General features: G+C 47.9%; 1 protein-coding gene across 1 annotated transcript in view; it reads right to left on the bottom strand.

Annotated features, from left to right (window-relative positions):
• Positions 1-19836, bottom strand: part of LIMD1 (LIM domain containing 1) — a 32447-nt gene extending 12611 nt beyond the window's left edge. The window contains exons 1-2 of the mRNA XM_058040632.1: positions 18569-19836; positions 9080-9181 (exon numbers count right to left, since the gene is read on the bottom strand). Coding sequence (XP_057896615.1) covers positions 9080-9181; positions 18569-19724 — 1258 coding nt within the window. The 5' untranslated portion in view covers positions 19725-19836. The remainder of the gene's footprint in view (positions 1-9079; positions 9182-18568) is intronic.
• Positions 19837-20694: the final 858 nt, after the last annotated feature.

Here is a 20694-nt window from a genome sequence, read left to right as displayed (position 1 = left end):
ATCCACCCTCTGTTGCCAAGGTTGCTGAAACTGAAACAGGACCCAGAGTTCAAAATAGAAAGTATCTAATCTGGGACACGTAATCTCTGTGACTTATAACCCAGGGTGTGTATTTGCATGATAACCCTACCTGCGTGTCTGCCTGTCCACAGGTAAGCCTGGCATGCTCACCAGCAGCTCCAGAGTCACAGTTTCTGAGGAGGGACAGGAGAGGCATGGGAATACCTGAGATTTGCATCACCTTTGTCGAGGGTGGTCCTAAGCAAGTTAACAATTTATGCTGCTAATGCAGCAAGAAGTACTCCTGAAAATCTTCCACTGATTGAAATGCAACACTGGGATTTGGCACTCCCAAAAATGAAAAACAAACAAAACCATTTAACTCTGGTTTTAAATTACATGGTAGCAAGGGCTCCAGTTCAGTGCAACGGGCAGGTGCCCAAGTGACTTTCCACCTGCATGCAATGTGTCTCCTTAAAGACAAGCTGACAGTGGTGAGGAAAAACATACACATGGGGCCATGCAAAGAGAAACACTTCTTTGGATCAAGGCCTGGTGCATGAGCAGCAGACATTCCAACAGAAGGGATGAGGTTTGGATCACTGCCACAACGCCATTCTTCCATGGTGACAAAAAAAGCATTTACCAGCCATTCTGCACCCAGTGTATTTTTAACACGGTGACATTAGCAGGTTAAGATTGATGGCAACAGACTTTCAGTGAAGGTGCCACAGCCAGCATGCTATGTCTGGGCTTCTGCTGTAAGCTCATTCAGCAGAGGGATAAACCTTTGTAAGGGATTTATAATTTGGCTGTTGGTATCACCTGAGTCCCTGAAGAGTTGCTGACACCAAGAGCACTTTGAGGCAGGACAGGGATGATTAAATTACTTTTGTCAGATAAGAGGGAAGCATTTTAACTATTTTTAGTTCTCCATGACTTTCTTTAGGCTTCTGGTATAAAAGTAAAAGGAAATCAGCAAAACCCATGAGTAACCAGGTGCTACTGCAGCCACTGTGGGAGTGGTTCATGCAACCACAGCCCATTTCTTCCCTGCTGCTCTCAACTTCCCCAGTGTCTCTTTGAGATGAGGAAGCACTTTCTCATCATACAATTGGGAAGGCAAGATGCAGGAAGAGCTCACTTCCGAGGCTGTGCTGGGGACTGTCCCTGTGGAGCTGGGAAATGCATGTCCTTGCTGCAGCCACAGCAGTAAAGGGAACAGCACTGGGACTGCCCCACAGCACAGAGCAGGGTGGTAGTGACTTCTGTCCCTGCACTGAGCCTCCTGCCATGGGACAGTGCCTTGAACTAAACCGGCCCTCTCAAAAGCAATGCTTCTGACTGTGCCTGCAGAGGCTGGCACAGGTTTCATCTGAGCATGGACACGCTGTTTTACTTTCACCGAGAGGATGGACTGAGAAGTTAAATGGCATATAAGGAATCACATATTGATAAATGCCTACTTTCAACATGTATCATGATGAAATATCCTCTGACAAACCCAGGAATATTTAAGGTGTGTTTGCTGCTTTCAGGATCAATTGTTCTACTACATGTCTTATGCTGCTGGCTCCTGACTGTATTTCACTTTTGCTTCACCCTGAATTTAGCTAATCTCACACCCGAAAAGATTCAGACAATTAAAATTCTTTGGCATTTAAACTTTACTGTCTTCAGTTTTTTTACAAGGTATCTTGTTCATCTTTTGACAGGAAGTTTGAGCCCTGAGCTTTTATACACTGCTCATCCCTCACATGTCTGTCTAGTCTGTTTAGCTGTGGGACCTTCAGGATGACCTTGAGGTCATTTCAGCACCAATTTCAAAATATTTCAAGCTTAGTCACCAGTGCCTTTGTGCTAAAATAAACACACTTTGCTAAGCAGCTGATAATAGGCATACCACCAGGCTGCACTCCCAGGATGCCAGTGCTTTTGTCCACTGTTTTCTCAAATGATGGCTCTCTCCTTTTGAAGACCACGCAGAGAGAGTTTAACCAGAGACTTGAAATGTCCCTGGCAAGGAGGATCCTGGGAGATCCATCATTTGCTTGCTGGGGATTTGGACTTAACTTTCTCTTTTGAAGTTGCTTTTCCATTATTTATTAAAAACAATGGGGTCACAAACCCATGTTCAAAGATAAGAGATAGCTTGTCAGTGCATACAATGGAACAGGGCCATGTCTGGATCCCAGGGCTCTATGGAGATACACAACCAGGATTGCTGTATTGCTGGAGAGGCAGTGTGCAAGCTTCACTTATCACTTACCTAAGCACCATGCAACTCCCTGTGGTATCTGCACAGCAGATGGGCAAAAATCACTGCTGACTGGCAGCTTCTCCTGGGTCCCTTCCACACTGACAGCCCCAGGCCTCTGCCATTACAAAAACCAGTGCTTTTTCAAGTGCCACAGCTGTAAAATAAATTTGGCTATGTGATTACTGATGACACGTTAAATTCACGTGTGTTTTGGGAGCCCTCCACGGACACTCTGCTGACAGACAGCACGGTGTCCCACCATGTGCAGCAGACAAGGTCAGGCATCAGACAGCTCTGCCTCATTTCTGACATCTCTCCCATTTCTCTTGGCCACCATTAAAGCTGGATGCAGCACTCAGGCTGACACAGAAGTGTCAATATTTCCAATCTGCTCTAGAACTGAGCCTGCATGAAAGGGTCACTTCAATGGCTGTACATCCTCAAATCAGGCAAATGGCAGATATTCCAGGACAGACCAAAGTCTTGCTGAAACCATGGGCAGGAGGATAGGATAGCTGCAAGAAAAACTGTGCTGGGACACAGTAACTCCATTACCCTTTATGATGTTCAGTCTCTCTCAACTACACCAGTTGTATGCTCTGTGCTCTCACCATACATTTGAGGCAGGAAAAAAAGCAAACAAACTCAAGCAAAAGACTTGGTGGCAGTTTTTTGCTGTTAAAAAGTGTTGCTTTATTCCTCAAAACTCTCAGGAAATGATCTGATGCCTGAAAGCCAAAAGCATGCACATGCAAGAAAGGTCAGCTGCCTCCAATGGCAACACAAACACAGGTGAGGGTGGAAATGGATCCCCAGCCAGAAACACTGCAAAACCACAGCACCCCACACAACTGAGCAACACCTCTCCTTTGCCATCAGGCAAACCACTGCAAGAAGATATTCATGAGTTCTTCATTTCAGGGAAAACCCCTAGAAGTGTCAAAATTAAGAGGTAAAATACCGTCACCCTGGGACAAACCAGCTCCAGACAGTCCCTGTTCAGGAGCTGGTTTTCATCCCAGTGCTCAGCCACTCTGCATCACTCTGGAGATGGCTGCCCAGCTCCCCAAAATGCACCAAAACCAGGTGGCTGTCAAGAGCTGGCCTCCCACCCTGTCACCCAGTGACTCATTGAAACACAGAGCCTCAGAGAGGAAGGAGGGGGAGGCAATCTCTGTGACCTCGATGAATTAACTGCATGTTGAAATGACATGAGAAAGTAATTTTCAAATTTCTCTGGTTATGGAAAGGGCCTCATTACTTACTGAGACACTACTCAGAAAATTAGTCACAGTATCATTAAAATGTTGTAAGAAACCCACTAAAATCTTTGCAGCACAAATTGATCCTATGCCTGTTCTTTACAGAAAACAGTACTTTGAAGACAACATTATAAAACAGAAAGACTAGAAGGACTAGCAATTTATTCCACAAAAGATTTCAACCTTTTTTTCTTCCTCACATTGTCCTGATGATTTCAGACTTTCAGCCAGCACTAAAACACATGCAATTGACTGAAACCACTATTACACTGGTAAATCCCTGACTGCATCCATCCCCTTGTAGAGCTGAACATCTGCACCTTTCCCTCAAGGATATCTACTGAGGACACCTGATCCATGCCAAAGCCCCTCCAGCCCAGGCCTCGTATCACTACTGCCCTGAAATCTGGCCAGGACAGGAACAAGTACTGTCACCTTACTGTAAAAGCTGTCCTGGCTTTTCTCATCTATAGCAAGCACGTCTTGTGACAAACAATAGGATTTTTCACCGGTGAGCTGAGACTGAAGACAAAAAGTCAGCAAGAACATAACAGCCATTTAGACTGAAGCAGAAAAATGTACTGATGAATTGCCTGTCCCCTAAACTGTAAATCCAAACACACCTGAATCTTTTCTGACATGATTTTTGCTAAAAATTATATTGTTTATCATGCATAAACAATGCATGCAGACTCTGGCATGATAATCTTACTGAAGGGATGCTGAGGGTGGATTACTGACAATGCTTTGCACTCTCCACTCTGAAGATGTGCACATTTCTCAAGCGAGTTGATTGGTGTGGCGGGTTTTTATCCAATTATAGGCACTAAGTTCTGCCTCTATCAGAAGAGATGGCAGTTTCTGCATCTGAAGATAACCATACACATAAATGTGGCCGTGGAGAAATCCACTTGGCAAGGCTTACTATCCTGCTGTCTGGAATTAAGTCACATGGGCAGAAAACGGTGACTTTCTGCTTTTAAAGTTATTTAACTGTGCCAATAAAAAGCATGGCCTTCTTTTTCTAGGAGTTACATACCAATACAGGACATCTTTACTCCACATAATTAGCCCAAAGACACCAAGAGCTGCATTGCTTTAAGTAGCCATGCTTCATAATCACTGCAGCAAGACTAATTAGGCCAAGCAGAGGGTTATGCTTGCAGAAAACACTACTTTGATAGCTTAGCTACCTAATGTAGTAAACGACCCTTGACACCTCTAAACACAACTACGTTGTGAAATATCGAATGTAAAATAGATATACCCAGAGGGTGGCAAGAGGCAGCCAGCCTGTGTGATTCCAAAGTGTGTCACTGGAACAGCAGCCTAACCCCTGCACTGATATCAACATTAATCTGAGCTTGCAAAAACAGAAAATAAAAATAAAGTAATGAAGTGATGTTGACATGTCAAAGACTGAATTCTGTAATCTAGTAAAGGCTTCCAACCTTTTCTCCTGCAATCTAAGCAACCATTTTCTGTAATCTATGCAAGGCTTCCAACTCTTTGCAGTAAGGAGTCAAAATGTGGTCCTCACTTTGGTCCTCATGTTGTAGTTCAACATCAAACACTCCTTCAAATCACCTTGCAATCAGTTCTTTCTTTCTGACTTCCTTCCTCATTTACTGATTTCCTTCCCAGCCATCTCCAACATTTCCCTTGCACGTTTTTAGCTTTCAGATTTCCTTTTGAGGAGCAAGTGGTTCAAGTGCAAGACTCTTCTGCTCTAAACTACACTTCCAGCAGAGCAAAAAGGTCTGTTTTCCAGGCAACCTGTGGCATTTGGATACAAGCCTGGCTGAATCCAAGAGAAAACACTAAAACTTAACACAGAAGGTTAGAGTGATACAGTCTAGCTAAAAGTACATAATTTGTAAGGTCTCTTTACTGCCTAAATTGTAAATATCAACATCTGGAGACACATACTTTTTTATACCTCTGAGGAGGTATAAATTACAGGTTTAATTTAAATGGTTAATGTGTAACAAACCATTTGATAGCTGCAACCTTGGGTCCAACAAGCTGTAAAAAAAACCCCAAACCCCAAGGCGGAAACAGACACCTTGAGACTGCAGGAAACAGCTCAAGGTGCTTGGAGGCCTTTTTTTTTTAACCTACTTTCATAGCCCTCCTGTAAAGCCAATTTCATTTTTTACTAATCCTGCAGAAAGAACCTGAAGCTTTTTCCCTCTCCCTCTCTGCAACAGACTGCCTTGTTTGTGCCTCTGCCCTGTAACAAACAAGAAGATAAATGAGACATTTATGCCAAAGTAATAATTCTAAATCTGTTGTTTTGACCTCTAAGCCAAATTTTCTGCATTACATGCCACTGGCTCAGATAAGACATTACATTTTTTTCCTGCCAACTGAACCCTGTAGTGTGTGCATAGCCCTGTTCAACAAACTGCTCTATCATTTATCTCTGAACATATGTGCATTGGGAAGCTGAGGGTGAAGGAAATTTGGCACTATATGAGGTATCACCCCCCACCTAACCCCTTGCTTCTTAGACCCTCTTGATTTTCTGTCTGGGGAAAACCAATGCACATTTGGACACAAATACAGCTAGGAGTAAAATTAGAAATCCCTGCTCAAATGAGAACGGCAGGACAGTGGTTATAAATATCTGGAGGACAATATGCTTTACCTTAATAGGTAATTTTGTATATTTTATTTATTGGAGTGGGGGATATTCAGTATTCCACCAGAGAAGAAATTTTAGGACTGAAATGAGGGGCAACCTTGACTTCTCAAAGTCAAGTTTGTACTGGATGGTGTCCAAGATGAACTCCACTTGACCTTAAAAGCACTACTTACTTTTCAACTAGAAACCAGAGTTTCCACACAGGCTGCTCAAGATGTGCTTTGCAACTAGAAAGACAACACCAAATAAGTATTTATTTTTCTGGCAGACAGAAATGGCCTCATCACACTTCCTGCAGCGACACAGGCGACAGAAAGGCTGCAGAGGGGCATGTGTCCTCTCTGAATGAACGACAGAGTGTGCCCTTTGTCCCCACAGCAACTGATGGTCTGTGGGGCTGGGAGATTACTTAGGGCTACAAAAGGTGGGATTCCTCTCGAGTGGGTTTCCTCCCTGAGTGCAGGGCAGGATGTCCTGTACCTCCCCAGGCAGCCACAGTGCAGAGGTTTGACGAAGCAGAAAGTCAGCCCAGAGCAGGTAAGGCCACAAAGGCTCGGAGCGAGTGAGCAGGGGCAGTGCAGGAAACCACCCCCTGCACTGAAGGGTTTCTCGCAAACCTTGCTGCTTGTAGAGGTCTGTGCACATGAGGGAAAACACCCACAACTGTGGGGGCCTTCCTCTGGCACCACTCTTTCTGGACTGCTGGGAATGCTATGCCACCACACACCTTCCCCTCCATCCACCCATGCCATCCTGCCAGCTGCCACTGCCTCCAGTTTCCATTTTAGTATGGCCACTGCCACAATGGGAAGGACTTCATCTTTCATGACTACTCTCCTAAATATAACAAGCTGAATTAGGCTCTCACTTATATGCCCATGACTTGCATTCCCTTTTTCTATCTTGTTTTGAAATACAGTCTTTTCTACTGAGGGAAATATCATTATTGCTCCCACACCCCTTTCTTTCCCCACCTCCCCATAATTTTCACCAGACTTGTTTTCTAATTTTACTTTCAGTTTGAAACCCTTTGCCCCAGCACATCTACTGAGCACATTTCTCAGTTACAGCCTGGGTAAGAGAGAAAATGGGCTTCACTTTGCTAAACTTGGCTCCTTTCCATCTTTCTAAGTCTCACCTGACATGCCCACCTTTACATCTTGCACTGGAAATGTTTGGAAAGGGTTGGCTTTTAAAATAAGCAGCAAATAGCTATTCTTTCAACCCTCACCAACCCACCTCATTAGAAATGGGATTAAGTTAATTTTTAACCAAACACAGACAAACAAACAGACGTAACCACGGATACCTCTGCAACCACAACTACTTTTCCAGCACTCATCTCCAAATAAAGATTGTAAAATTCATTTTAAAAGGAGGATCAAAAGTGTTTCTTTCTAAAGCACCAGTTGTATGGTAGTAATTTTAGAAATTTAAGACAGCTCAAACCTGCTGCTGGATTATTTTTAACAGGAGCTTTGGGTGCAAGGGCAGTTCAGAGACTGCCTCACCCTAGAGGGTGCGAGGTAACTGAAGCAAAGCCTTGGCTGCAGCCAGGAAACCTCTCCATGGGAGAACACAAATTAATCTCAAATTAATGTCTAAGAAAGGACAGAAGAGTGAGCAGCTGACTTCTGAGCCTCTAGGAAACTGCCACTACATGCAAAAACCACTTTCTCTTTTCAGTTTTCCTATTTTCAGTCAGATGATGGTGAAATACTCTACTAAAAACATAGGTGAGGCAGGACAGCTGGTGTAGGACAGCTGGGAAATGAGCATAGTTCAGGGCTCAGCTATTATTAAAAAGCATACACATCTTTCTATATTTATTCCAACTTTACAGCTCCAAATAAAACACATGCAGTCCTGATGAGTTTATAACTAAATACAACTCAGGAGGAAAAACCCTCAGTCTCATCTGGGAAAACCAAACTCATATATACAAAAGCAGCAGAAAATTATTATTTTTTCTGCCACCACATATACAGCTACACTTCTAAAAATACACCACTACCACTGGAGTTAAACACAACAAAACAGAAAAACCACTGTCTTACAAACACTTGTTTAAAAACAAGTGGCCAGTTCTTCATTCCAGCTCCATCACAGACCTCCTGGACAAGCTTCTTAGGAGGATCCATACATTGCTATACAGCCCAGCAACCACCAGATGTGGGTCTGACAAAGTGACCCACAGAGAACTCAGCAGGGCCAGCTGAACCATTAACTCTGCTTCTTGGGTAGATTTCATAGGGCTCATCATCAATGCTCCCAGCCTGATACCTTTGCACAGTAACCAGTTCCCTCCCTGCAAAAACCATAAACCAAGCTGGCAGAGACATGCCCCTTATCTCAGGGCATGGCTGCATCTCCCTGGAGAAAGAGCAAGCAAGATGTGTAACCTGGGACATTCATGCACTTACATGCTTTAACTGGAGGTATTTCACAGGTACAAAATGATTTTAGCAAGTAAAAGATAATGCACACAGCAAAAACGCTGCCACTGGATTTACCCTGCAGCAGCTCCATCTGAAAAGTAAAGCCTGCTGAGACAAAAAACTGCCAGCTAAGGCATTTTCACTGCCACTTTGAAAAAATACTCTTGTAAGAAAATGTGGCTATAACAGAGAGGCAGAGGAATGAAAACAACCATCCCCCATACCAGAAGGCAGAAGCCTGGCACAATCCAAAATATCATTTCTACATGCCTTGCAACAATCCATTCAAAAACAAACAGCAACACCACCACCACCAAGTCACAGAGCTGCAGCAGACTCCAGCTGGGAGGTAGTTTAATAACTGCTTTCTTTTCTCCCCCCTTTACACCAGAAAAATGTTAAGCCTGAAGAGTTTGCTGCAGGGGCTGGCCCCAGGGATACTGAGGGATCAGACCAGGCCAGGGATACTCACTGCAGGCTCCACAGGTGAAGCAGCTGTCATGGTAGAGGTTGCCCATGGCTTGGCAAGCTTGGTTTGCTCCATACACGCCCTTGCTGCACTTCACACAGGTACCTGGGAGAGAGAAGAGAGGTCACAAGTGGGACCCAACAGGGTGCCTGGGGACACTGGTTGGGTGACAGCACATTTAGCTCCTCATGGTGGCTGAACAGCTTAGGACCATGTGGTTCACTGAAGCCACAACACGTAGGTGACATCACCGTCGCCTGCTCTTAGAGGTGCTGTTAACAGTGGTCATGACAGCCATCAAACCTCCACAGTGAAACACTTTTGCAAAAAAATGAACTGCACAAGAACAATCCTGTCCAGGTACAGTGACATCTCCTTCCTTCTCCCATCCTTCCTGACAACTTTTATATACATCTAAAACTGCTTAAGGACCTTTAAGGACCCTCATAAAAGCAGTGAGTATCAGTAAGGGGTGCTCAGAGCTCCTCATAGACAATAGTTTCTGGCAATTATTGTATAAGATAAGCTTGTTGGTCACAACTGATGTGAGGAAAGCACAGCTCTTTACTTACCTCCTTTAAATCATCCATTTCAGACCCTAGTTGTGCCTGCTGAAGGCCCTAATGGCTCCCCAAAAAAACAGAGCCAGACTAGCTGACATCTACCTCTCTTAACAAGGAAATGGGACACCAAGCCATTTCACTCACTTCAGGCATTGCCCTGCGATTGTGACAGGCTGTTTTTAAAGCAGCACTACCCTTCAGCTACCTCTAACTGAGAAATTTGAATTTCTGATTAAGCAAATAAATGAGTAAGGGGCAGTGTGAAGGAAAAACAGATTATGTGTTCCTGTCTCTGGTCTGTAGTGACTCTGATGTGACTTCACCTTGCATCACTACCCAGATCAATTAATCCTGGCTCTTAAAATCCCTGGTCAAGGGACTGTGAGTCACACCTCACTCCTACGGGCCCAGGAGGAGGAACAGCATCATCCTGCTGGAGATCCTTAGTTATGCTAAGGATGATAAAAAAGTTTCACCTCTTCCGGGGCACTGCAAGCTGCAGAGTAATTGAAAAAGTCTGGAGAAAGTTAGGAAGAAGTCCATAGTGCTTACAACAGCGCTGAAAAGTAACTCAGTTCTGGCAGCAGCAGGCTTGCACTGCCAGGGTGAGTAACAATTTCTTCCTGCAGCCAATAGCTCTGGCGGTCAGTTTCCACACCACAGGGATAAAACCACTCAGGAGTCCTTTGCAGTAGCACACACATGGCTGCTGAAAAGCAGGCACTTGGTTTCCCCAGGTTTTTGCAGAGCAGCCCTGGCTCTCTGTGCATCCAACCAGCACGCTGAAAGCCATCCTAGTGCTGTGCCAAGCCCCACTGCACCCAGAGGCAGAGTCCACACCGACATAAACCTGCAGAGAGGGCTGCAAAGAATAATTAGTTACTTTGTTTTGTCCAAATCCTACACCAATGAAATGCTCACTTGGCTGTGGGCTCACCCCAGCACTCAGGCTGGCATCGAATGTACAAAACTTTCCGGGTCTTTTTGAACTGAGCAGGTTTATCTCATTTATAAATTGTACAGGCATTAGAAAAAGGATAAAAAAGAAAGTCAAAGCAAAGATAAGAAAAAATTGGCTTTTCAAATGGATGTGCTCTCCCAGGAATGCACACACTCAGGGGCAGCCTGAATTTCTGTGCAATGATCCCACACGAGAGCTAACGACTCAAAATTCCCTCTTGAGTACAGCAATGGCGAGCAGAGAGTTTAGCGAGCAGAAAACCTGCCAATTTTCCACGACACCCACCAGGCTTTCCACAGAGCCAACGTATTTATTGCACTGCAAGTGCTGCATTTTCCCCTTCTCCGTGCCAATGAGTGGCTGCTCCAGAAAATCTCACCAGCATGCTCCGATTTCCTCCTCTCCACAAGGCAGCCGGGTGACACTGACTGTGGATGAGCAGCAAGAAGAAGCAGGAGGCAGAAGGCACAGCAGCTGAGAGCAGGCACAATGCCCAGTAAAGATGCTGGCAGGCATAAGCCAGCATTAAGTAGTCTAAGGCAAACCCCATGGAGGGCAGAAATTGCCTCTGCCCTCTCCTGTCTATCCCATCACTGCCCCTCTGGCTTCCCAACAGGACAGATCCTGCAGGAGCTGTCAAGGCTCTCACATCTGTACCTCCACCTCCCACCCCTCAACCTTCCCAACCACTCTTCCACCTTCCTTTCAGTCCATGCTCCATTTCACCCCCTGATTAACCCTTTCACCCACTTCTTTCGATATTTAGGCCCCTAAAAAATGGAAAATAAAGTCGCGGAGTGAAAGGGCTTTTAAAACACATTGACAATGCTTTTTGTAAAAACTGTAATGTGCTAAATTACTCAACTATGTCATAACCAGACACGCTATAAATATTCATACATATCCTGTGCCAAGGTTGACAATTGAAAAATGGCATTATGGCACATCTGAATCTAGTTTATGTTCTTACATGTATCTGCTAAATCTTACTTGAAAGCCTATTAAATCTCACTAGCAAGTGAAACTACTCTCTAAATAAGTCTTTGCTCTTTCCAGATATAATATTCTGAAGTATTTTAACCAACATACTTGAGCCTTCATCTCTGACACTCAGCACACCTGGCCTGAAATAGGAGGGGAAAAAAAGTTATTTTTATTGATTTTTCCTTTCAATTTTTTTTTCCCCATTCACTCCCTGCTGTTACAATGATCCTGATCCTTTGGCTTAGGCTAAGCAACTAAAAAGCAAGGAAAAATCTGCTCAGCAGCCCGTGTGCAAAGCCAGCGCAGCCGGGGCCAGCTCCAAGCGCATCCTGCTGCAGAGGGGGCTCCCCGCCCTGCCCCACGCCAGCTCCATGGCTATTTCCCGAAACACTGCTGACTGTGCTTGCTGCTGCTGTTAAAGTGTCAGCAGCATCGCTCCAGCCCCACATGCCACTGACACTAGTCAGCAGTTCTGGGTCATTTTCTTGGCATGGAGTGGCTTTTAGCAAAAACTTCTGTCCTCAGCGTGAAGCAGAGGGATCCTAAGTAGCCACAGTTCAGCAAGATCACTGATTCCTGCGCTCAGTAACTTTGCAGCTCCCAACAAGTGTTTATCCAAGTACCAATCCCAGCAGACATCCCCTCTGAAATTATGATTTTTAACCTTAGACAAGGTTATTAAGAAGAAATGACAAGTTTCCCTTTTACCACCAGGACGACAAACCACACATGCACAGCACCACTAAATTCATGCCTGAGCGGACAGGCAGAATGGCAGCCAGATTTGGGAAGGAAAAGGGATGGAAATTGCTGATTTCAGTTCAATTTCTGCCGGCAGGGCAGCCGTCCCTGGACAACAAAGAAATCTCTGTTCCCTTTCGCATCACGCAGCAAGCAACTGCCCGCGCTGCAGCTGAGAGTCTGAACAAAGGGACCTTTGGAGCAGAGCTGGGACCAAAAACATGCCCTGGAAGCCACTTCCCAGCACTTGCCACACTCCATCTCAGCACTGCAGACCAGGAGGGCTCTCACCAGGAACGGCCTCGGCTCACATGATCCAAGAGGCTGGACGCAGACCTCAAGGGCTGTGAGAAATGGAAGCGAACCCGTGCTCAAATGTCAGTCCCACCCTCAAAATTCAACAAGAGCATTTCCATTTACCACCTGACTCAAAGCCCCTGGAGACATTTTTTCCTCCAAGTGTTGCTATTTCACACTCACCAGAAGGAGTTCAGTTACTTACTGTATCCCACTCACTAAAAATTCAACACAAGGCTTGCTGAACAGCAGCGTTTTCTGGGACTAAGTCTTATTTCCACATTTCAGACAACACCAATCTACAGACCAAGACCACAGTTCTTCCAACAGCATCCCTCTTCTTTTCAGCAGCCTTCACCTCTACCCTCACCTCCCTTCTCAGGAACACACCGCACAGCCAACTTTCCTACAAGTGCTCCTGGCTGGGCGTACTAATATTGTCACTTCATTTTGAGCAGCCAAATGTGACAGTGCTTCAGTGGTGAGATTTCTTTGCCATGCCAATTTGGTCCCAGGTAAGAGGAATGCAGGGGCAGGATGATTCCAGTGGTGTGAGTCTGCTTATCTGGCTAACCCAGAAACAGCAAGTCTGCCCTACTCCTTCCACATACTCTGTGCAAGCCACATTTCCACAATCGGATTGACTCTTCTCCATCAGATGTAACTGATTTTTGCCCCTTATTTACAGGAGGCTGGATTTATGGCTGCGGAAGAACCCCCAGCTGGACTTAGAAAAACCACTCCTCCCTCTGGCAACATCATTCCCATCTGTCCACACATGCACACAGTAGATCTTGATGCCTCTTGGCAGAAGTTGTACCTTCACAAGGGTCTTCCCCATCAGAATTCTGCTTGACACTCACTCTGACAGGGAGGACCCTGTGCAGGTGCAGCTGCTGTGTCTCCAACTCACCTATTTATCCCAGGAGAAGCAAGCTCTCCACTTGCACACACGTGTTTCAAAGACTGTCTGCTGAGAAAAGCATTCACCCTGTTGTACACAGTGTGATGCTCAGTTCTCCTGGTTTTACTTTAGAATTTCTCTGGAACTTGAACCCACCCACCTTCCTATGGCTCTCCTTTAACCAAGTAATTCCTGCATCAAACTCTAAATTACACACATTGCATGCCTTGCTATGCTGCTCATCCACTACTGAGCAGCAATTCTTGCTGAGAGGTGATTTCAAGGAGATTTGGAGGCCTGGTGAGATCGAGTCCCTGGAAAACCTGGCAGATTGGTTCTATTCATCACAGGGTGACTGGGTTGTCTGCACAAAGATGGACAGGTACTCCCTGCCCAGAGAACCACAGAGTTGGTAAACACAAGTTTTCTGTTCCCTTTTTCATGCCATTCTTGACCCCCAACCTTGCTGCAGACCTTCATGTACACACTGCCAGTGAAGGATGAAAATGCCATCAGACTCACGTCAGTGACATTTTAAGTACCTTATAGTGCCATCAGAGATTATGATAACTCCCATGCCACATGAATGAGGCTCCTTATTTCTTTCATTCCCACTCTTACTGTATTCTGGCTGAAACACTGATTGCTCCTCTGCCTCAACTCTTTGCTTTTTCTTTCCTTTTGGTAGATTTTCCCTTAGCTTGCAAACCCAGCTGAGCTCCCGAGAGGAAGGGAGGAGAAGCACATACTGCTGTAATCTTGAAGAGCCATATTCCAAGCCAATACTTATTTGCTTGGTTTCTTGCAGTGAGATAAGCTTTGCAATCTGTACACACCCACTACTCCAAGTGTTGTGATCCTTCTGGCTTTCCTTCTTCCACCAGGACCTGTCTCTCCCTTCCTCCCCCTCCTCTCTGCTGCAGGCAGGTGTCTCCTTTCAGCTTTGGTATTCTCCCAGGAGAAGGTAGTAAAGGATGCCTCTGCTCATTCTCGGTGGAAATGGCATTGTCATCATCACCCACAGACAAAACGGACTCAGAGGAACTTTAATTTTAGTCAGAAATTCTCCACTTGTCAGCCCTGCGATTACCTTTGCTGCACACAAAGTGTCCTGGTGCCCCACCATCAGCAGGGTTCAGTAAAATCCCTGGGTGTGTACAGCCCCAAAGTTAAAAGATTGTGGTTCCAGCAGTGGTGAAACACCAACTTCACTGTGCACCACACTTCCAAAGAGCACTGCTGGCCTTTGAGCTGCTCACACCCATTCAGACGTGCTGGGCTCCCAGCTCTCCACAGGGCTCAGCAACTCAGCTACTGCTCTGCTTATGCCAAGGGAAAAAAATCTACAGACTGTGCTAGGAGATATTCTCTGCCTGACTGCTGGGAAGCGTCCCAGCTTTTCACTGCAAAACAAGATGCCCAGGGCCCTCCTAAATCACCCACAGCTTATCAGCTCCGCTGTAAATAACAAGGAAGCCAGAATACAACAGCTAACAAATATTTGTAACACAAAAACCATTCATAAAAATGGTTTTATAAAAAGCTCTTGGTAAGGGAGTAGATAATCCTCATCAGGTGGAGATTTCCATCTAGCTGTATGAAAAAAGCACTGTTAAAAACGTGATGCTACACGTTACACCTCTGGAAGCATCCATCTGTGCCTGCAGACCAAGGCACTGCATGCTAAGACAAACAGTCAAAGCTCCCTGCAGACCCCAGCACAAGTCACTCCCAGGCAGTGCAGGCAGATGCTTGGTGTGGTTGTGCATCTGTCTCACCTGAAAACTCATCAGGCACCTTCAGTCTTTGGGATGGTGTCACTTCACCTAACCCTAAACATTTGGGTGGTGCTAGCAAAGGATTTGCAGCTCCCCTGATTGCTCCTATTTAATCTACTGTCACCAAGAGGAGATGAAGGCTGATGCACCCAAAGCAACTCCATGGGAAATCAGTGGGATTTGGGCACCTCACTCCTGAATGTTCTCTGGAAATAATACACCAGAACCTAAACACATCCTAAGCTGGCTTCCAGTGACACCTCCCAGGGACATGGGGGCCCTTCTCTGCTGCATGGGAACCAGTCTCTCTCACGGGAACCAGTTTCTCTAGAAAGCAACGAGTTGCTCTCTGAGCAACTTCAGCTTTTCCTTCCCCAAGCAAAAGACCTGGGTGATACCTGAGACTCCCTATGTCCTCCTTGACAGCCCACATAAATCAAATCAGCACTTCAAAAGCCCTCTTGGAGAACTGAAATTCCTCCAGAGACATGCACAGCCCATGCAGCTCACACACAGGTCACTACTTCCAAAAAAACAAAAGGAAAAAAAACCAGAGCGAATTCTTGGTTTTGTGTATTCCTTTCCTTTCACTCATTATACCTACTCTGAGCAGACAAAAGCATTCTGCACAGCAAGCTGGTGCTGACAGATAACCAGACTGCTGCTCCTCAGCACAGCATCCTACCTGCATTTTACCTAGTCCCTGGCTTATCCTTTTCTAGGCTTTCACTCACAAGCACACATTTTCACACAGTGAAGGAGAAAGCAGCTCCTTTACTGTGATCAGATTTAATTGTTCTCTATAAACATCTGGTCCTGACTGAGAAAGACTGAAGGACAGTATGTTAATCTGACAGACAGACCCATCTTCAAAAACATTCCCTTGTTACAAAAGTAGCACACAAAATTAGGAGAACTGAAAATATTTTCTATAAAATACTTGGGTCATTTGTACTTTAGTCTTGGTTTCATTTCCTGGCTCTGATGAACTTCAAAAGTGCTGCAACAGACTTCCCTTCACTGGGGAATAAGTCTGCAACAAAACAAACTATTGATCCTTTTTATCACTATTGCATAAAAGTGTTTATTTTACATACTAAAGTTTGGTAGCTTGAGAGTAGGGCATAGCAAAAAATGGCTGAGAAGGCCAGCTGTGTCCTTTGTTCCTTCAAAGGAAGTAAGGTAACTGCAAAAAATGAAAATAAAAGTGAGAAAGAGAGGGGGAGGAGGAGGCCCAGAATTAAAATACCTCGATACTTGTTCCTTCCTGTTCCTTGGTCTTCAGCAGGGCAAATCCACGGAACCTTTGTCTGCTGAACTGAGGCTCCACAGAACTTTACTTTTCCCTCTGCCAAGACTGCATAATTTCTTTTTTTTTTTTTCTTCTCACTCTCCTCCTTCCCAAATTTCTCAGACATCACATCCTGGTGCAAAACCTCGTGGCAGGAGGATGTCAGAACACCTCCCTGGGGATCAGGCAGCCTCGGTGTCTCCTCCCTCCCTGGGGCTCACTCAGCCACCTGACCAGCCGGGCTCTCCATGCTGCCGAAAATACTCCTGCTTCACTATAAATCTCCCATGGGACAGAAGCCTCCTCCTGCCTCGCATCCTTATTTTGTGACAAAAATGTAAAATTAATCAGGCCATTAACGGGGTTCCTCTGCCTCCTGAGCCATCCCCAGGCGCATTTTGGATGAGGTATGATCCAGCTGTTTACACACACCGCGAGGAGCAGACACAGCAGGGTCTGCTGGAGAGACCCCTGACACCTCCCCAGTGGAGCTGAATGTCACCTCCAGAAAAACATTCCCATTTTCGAGCACCACTCGCCAGGAGCCTGCTGTCCCGACCCCATCCCCGTTATCAGCTCCTTATCACGGCATTCAGCCCCCCCAGCGAGGCTCCCTGCGCTCATTCAAACCGCGCGCTTCCTGCAGGGGACGGAAAGCGCCAAAGCTTCTTTCCAGGCCAAAACACTGTGAGCACAGCAGCTGAACGCATCACTTTTCTGCGACAGGATAAAAAATGCCCCTGCCCTGCCACAGGGCTTAATCCAGTCTCGGATACCAAGATAAACAAGCCCGGCACAGCCCTCTGCGGGCAAGTCCCCCTGCCTGCTGCCAAGGAACACATTTAGTTATGCAATGTGCAGCTCAGCGCTCGGTGGTCCCCCCAGCTACACCCCCAAAGCTTGGTGTGAAGCTCTGGGGTGGCTCAGACCACCACGGAGCCGCCCACCGACCCCAGCAGACAGGACCCTGTGCAGGCTAAGATGCACAGAACCCTTCCTCAGCACCAGGCTGAACAGTTTAATCTGTCCCTGTTCCACTTCTGCGACTGCAGGTCTAAAACCATGAGGAAAATCCATACACCTGGCCTGCTCCCATCGTTTCTTAAGTTAACCATGGAGTTTCCAGCCTTCCCAGCAACTCACTCTGGGTTTCACTCTCCCAAAAGCTGAGCTATCTTATCTGCTGGTAAATTGTGAAGCGGCACAGCAGGGAACGGAAACACGCAATTTGACCCTGACCTCCCGCCATCCTGGGGTAGCAAATCAATTTAATCCAGGAGGACATTCAATATTCTCATCGGGAGTCCTGGCATGTAAGTGGTTCCTTTCCACTGCCAAGTGCCAGTGATAACCTCTGGTGGTGGTCTGGACTCGCCACAGACCCCAGAGTTAGGGAAGAACGCGCCTACTGCCTGTTCTTCCATCTTCAGGATGCACCAATCATTTCACTGCTGATGGGAATCAGCATCTGGGGGCAGAGGGAAATCCTGGCAACTTTGGGAAACCACCGCCCTCCCCATCTCAAAGCTACTTCTCTCTTCCTGAACTCCGTGTTCTTCTCCATGGCGGCAGCCTATGCAGGCTGGATGGCTGCCTTCCCACCCACACGTGGTCGGGAATCCTTGTAAGACACACAGAACCAGGAGCATTGGCAAGAAAAGTTAAGTGCCTGACTGCTGGCAATGAAGGGCACTTCAAAATACACTGTTTCAGCTTCTTCCCAGAACTGTCCCTCGGCAAAGCTGCTAAACTACCTTTGCTTTAAAATTAGAGAGGTAGGATTAAAGAAAAAGGTGTCGCAGGAGGAAGAGCTTCTAATCCCTGTATAAAATTTAAATAAAAAGCCTCTGCTCTGGGGAACTGACAGAGCACAACCAAGGAGATGTACAGGCCAATGCAATCCTGCAGGTCTGAACCCTGCCGCGACACTCTGCAGTGAGCCCTCCTCGTGCCGACGGGGGACTGCCTCTTACCGAAGTAATCGGCCTTTGGCCGAGCATCCATCTCCTGCTCCAGGCGCTGGGTCAGCGCCTCCAGCTTCAGCTCAGCCGCCGACGGCCCTTGCTCAGGCTGCGGAAGGAGGGTCTGGCAGGGCAGCTTCACCTTTGCTGTGCTGGAGCCATCCAGGTGCCCAGAGTCTGACCGTGGTCCGCTCACGCCCTCCGGGAAAAGCATCTGCTGGGCATTGGGAGCCACCATCCCTCGGGAAGCCAGGCGTGAGGAGCCGGGCTCAGCATTCCCGCTGCCGCTGCCAGGCCTGTGGTTCTGACCGTGGGCCACGAAGTGACCGCCTGGGCCGGGGTAGGCAGCGGCGTGCTGGTATTCCACACTGGGAGCAGCAGGTGCGGAGCCTGGCGGGAAGGACAGCGAGACATCCTGGTACCACGGCTGGCTGCCATCTCCTCCGCCTTTGGGACCGCAGGGCTCAGTGGAGCCTGAAAACCCACGAGCGGGCTGCGCTGAGGGTGCCGAGAAGGATGAGGACCTCTGCTGTGGCGGGGGCTCCGCTGGCCCCACCGAGGGTGCCGAGGGGGTCCCGGCGTTTGTGAAGGAGGAGGACCTCTGTCCGGCTGGCATCGGCTCACGGCCCCCGACACCTCGCCTGCCCTCGCCGCCGTTCTCCTGCCCGCCGCGGCACGGCTGGGGCTCGACGGGGCTCCCGGCCTGCTGCTCCCCGCGCCCCACGCCGGGCTGTGAGGCCCCCGCTCGGGGGATCCTGTCGGGCTCCGCTTCCCAGCCCCGGCGCCCGGCCTGGCTCCCCGGGGCCTCGGCACGTGCGCCGCTCTCCCCGAAGCCGCGCTCCGCTCCCTCGCAGGGCCTCGCCCGCGGCCCCTCGGCGGCGGGGGGCGGCTTCGAACCCCGCGCCACCGGCGGGCTGGGACGGGGCGGGTGGAAGGCGGCAGCCCCTCCGTTCATCGCGGCCATCAGCATCTCCTCCTGCTGCTGCTGCTGCTGCTGGAGGTGGATCTTGGCCATCTTGGTGGCGAACACCCGCCTGGTCTCCTCGAACTCGGGGTTGTTGCCGGCAGCTTTGTCCACCCGAAAGAGACCGTCCTTGGAGGCCTCGTACATGTTGAGGTCCTCGATGAACTTGCTGGCTTCCAGACCTAGATCGTCGTACTTGTCCATCCTGCCCGGCTTAGCGGGAAGATCCCCGCTTTCTTCTTCTTCTTCTCCTTCTTCTTCCTCTCCTTGTTCCTGCTCCTCCTCCTCGCCTCCTTCCCGCCGGGATCAAGGCAACGCCGGCAGCGGCAGCCGCTCCGTCCCGCCGCGCTCCCGCCGCGCCCGTCCCCGTCGGGGGCGTGGCTGCGGGCGCGGGAAGGGGGCGTGGCCACAGCGAACACGCCCCGACCGTCCCCGCTGACCGCGCCCCAAGCCACGCCCACCCCAGGCAGCGCGCGCTGCTCGCCCCCGCGCCGCGGCGGGGGCGCGCGCGGTGCGTCCGAAAGGGTCGCGTGCGGCTCCGAACGGGCTCGGGAAGGGCTCGGGTCAGGCTGCGGAGGTGGGAAGGGGGTTAACCAGCACGCTGGTTAAAGTCACCCGCGTGATGCAAGGAAGGTGGGTTTGCCTCGTCTCCCCGCTGGATAATATTGCTCCTTTTCACCCTGCAGCCTGTAAATTCTCCTGAAGAAGCCTTGTGAAAAATCACGTACACCCGTCGAGGAAGAAAAAAAAACCAACAGTCCTACTCCCACATGAAAAACTGCGAGGAAACTCTCATTCCATAACTATTGGGGCAATTGGTCTGTATGGTAGGAAATGGTATGAATTTTCTTGGTGTAGATAGACATTCTATGCTGGATAGTCACGCTTAAGTAAACATGACTTAAGCGTTAAGTTAACATGACTTAAGTTAACTTAAGTCTAACGTTTAAGTTAACCTGACTAAAGGGCCCTGGATCATCGCAGGAAGATGACCGCTTGCCTTAAGGTATCCAGAGGTATCCTCTGGATGCCCAAGATAGCATCAGCATGCCAGCCTTCTGGACACCTTCAGGAACCCCCACCCCGTTATCCAGCATCATACATGTAACTGCAGCAAGACTGCCTCCAGAGACATTTAGATCAGGAAAGAAGCAGATGGATCATGGCATGTTAA

Source organism: Melospiza georgiana, chromosome 1 (assembly GCF_028018845.1).
Source record: "Melospiza georgiana isolate bMelGeo1 chromosome 1, bMelGeo1.pri, whole genome shotgun sequence".
Classification (NCBI taxonomy): Eukaryota; Metazoa; Chordata; class Aves; order Passeriformes; family Passerellidae; genus Melospiza; species Melospiza georgiana.
Note: the sequence above shows the minus strand (reverse complement) of the source record. Positions and strands in the feature narration are given on the sequence as shown.